General features: G+C 38.6%; 1 protein-coding gene across 1 annotated transcript; it reads left to right on the forward strand.

Annotated features, from left to right (window-relative positions):
• The first annotated feature begins 724 nt into the window (after window positions 1-724).
• On the forward strand, window positions 725-1614 carry LOC137428499 (uncharacterized). The gene has a single exon (XM_068118419.2). It carries the CDS (start codon window positions 736-738, stop codon window positions 1597-1599), a length of 864 nt encoding a protein of 287 aa, XP_067974520.2. The 5' UTR covers window positions 725-735; the 3' UTR covers window positions 1600-1614.
• Window positions 1615-1946: the final 332 nt, after the last annotated feature.

A 1946-nucleotide genomic window follows, 5' to 3' on the forward strand; every position in this document is an offset into this window, starting at 1 on the left:
AGATCATACAAGTGTTCTGTGTGCGACGAATCATTTACTCTTTTGTCATCTTTAAATCTCCATCAAAAAATACACACAGGTGAAAGTCCCCTAAATAATGATGTTTCACCGAAAAATGATGTGGAGATTTTGAGTTCTGGGAGAACTTCCTCCCATATCCTAAAACCACCAAGTGGAGAAAATGACCAATTTGAGAAATTCCAAAAGTGCTCTGTCTGCAGTAAGGATTTTCCAAATTCTTCGTCATTGAAAATACATGAAAGAATACACACAGGTGAGAAGCCGTACAAGTCTTCTGTGTGCGACATGGACTTCAGTCAATCATCACATTTGTATGAACATAACAAAATACACAATGAAAGAAGACCGCACAGGTGTTCTGTGTGCAACAAGGATTTTATGACTTCCTCATCAATGAAAATACATGAAATAATTCACACAGGTGAAAATCCCCTGAATAATGATCCTTCACCAAAAAATGAGGTGGAGATTTTGAGTTCTGGGAGAACTTCCTCCCATATCCTAAAACCACCAAGTGGAGAAAATGACCAAAGTGAGAAACTCCACAAGTGCTCTGTTTGCAGTAAGGATTTTCCAAATGTTTCGTCATTGAAAATACATGAAAGAATACACACAGGTGAGAAGCCGTACAAGTGTTCTGTGTGCAGCAAGGATTTTAGAATTCCCTCATCATTGAAAATACATGAGAGAATTCACACAGGTGAGAAGCCGTACATGTGTTTTTTTTGTGGCAAGGCTTTTGGTCAAAACTCAAAGTTATGTGAACATAAAAAAATACACAGTGGAAGAAGACCGCACAGGTGCTCTGTTTGCAACAAGGATTTTATATCTGCCTCAAAAATGAAAAGACATGAAGGAATACACACAGGTGAGAAGCCGTACAAGTGTTCTGTGTGCAGCAAGGATTTTACAACTTCCTCATCAATGAAAAGCCATGAAAGAATTCACACAGGTGAGAAGCCGTACAAGTGTCCTGTGTGCAGCAAGGAATTTACTGATTCAAAGCATTTGCCTCGGCATCAAAGAACACATACAGGTGAAAAACCCTACAAATGTTCAGTGTGCAGAAAGGACTTTACTGATTCATCATATTTACATCAGCATCAAAAATTACACACAGGTGAAAACCCCAACAAATGTTCAGTTTGTAATAAGAACTTTGCTAATTCATCATATTTACATCGGCATCAAAAAATACACACAGGGGAAAAGCCGTTCAAATGTTCTGTGTGTCCTAAGGCCTTTACTTTCTCGGAAGTTTTGAAGAATCATCAAAGAATACACACAGGAGAAAAGCCGTACAAGTGTTTGGTTTGCAACAAGAATTTTGGTCATTCTTCATATTTGTATGAACATAAAAAAGTACACAGTGGAAGAAGACCGTACAAGTGCTCCGTTTGCAGTAAGGATTTTCAAAATTCCTCAGCAATAAAAACCCATAATAGAATTCACACAGGTGAGAAGCCGTACAAGTGTTCTGTGTGTGGCAACGCATATGCTTGTTCATCAAGTTTATACAAACATCAAAAAGTACACCCTGGAGAGGTGAGAGGGGCCTCACAAATAAATGTTCTATAAGTTATGCACAAGAGATTTGGCAAATTCCTCATCAGACATGGAGAAATTCACACAGTTGAGAAGGAAAGGGCATAATGCAAATGCAAACACTTGGGAGTGGCTATTCCAAAAACATTGTCTTTAAAATATCACTTTGGTGGAGCAAAATTAAACTCTTATGAAAACATAAAGAGGTTGCAGCAAGGACAAGTCGAAGATGGAATAAGAAGTGAATGGTGACCAACAAATGGAGAACTTCCTTCAAAGCCACAACGGATGAATATGACATATACTTGGGATGAAAATCCCACAGTCCAAACTTTCGAAGAGTAGGCGCACTCAACAGACCAATGGAACTGCACAGCAGA

Source organism: Myxine glutinosa, chromosome 5, assembly GCF_964187855.1.
Source record: "Myxine glutinosa chromosome 5, kmMyxGlut1.1, whole genome shotgun sequence".
NCBI classification, from domain to species: Eukaryota; Metazoa; Chordata; class Myxini; order Myxiniformes; family Myxinidae; genus Myxine; species Myxine glutinosa.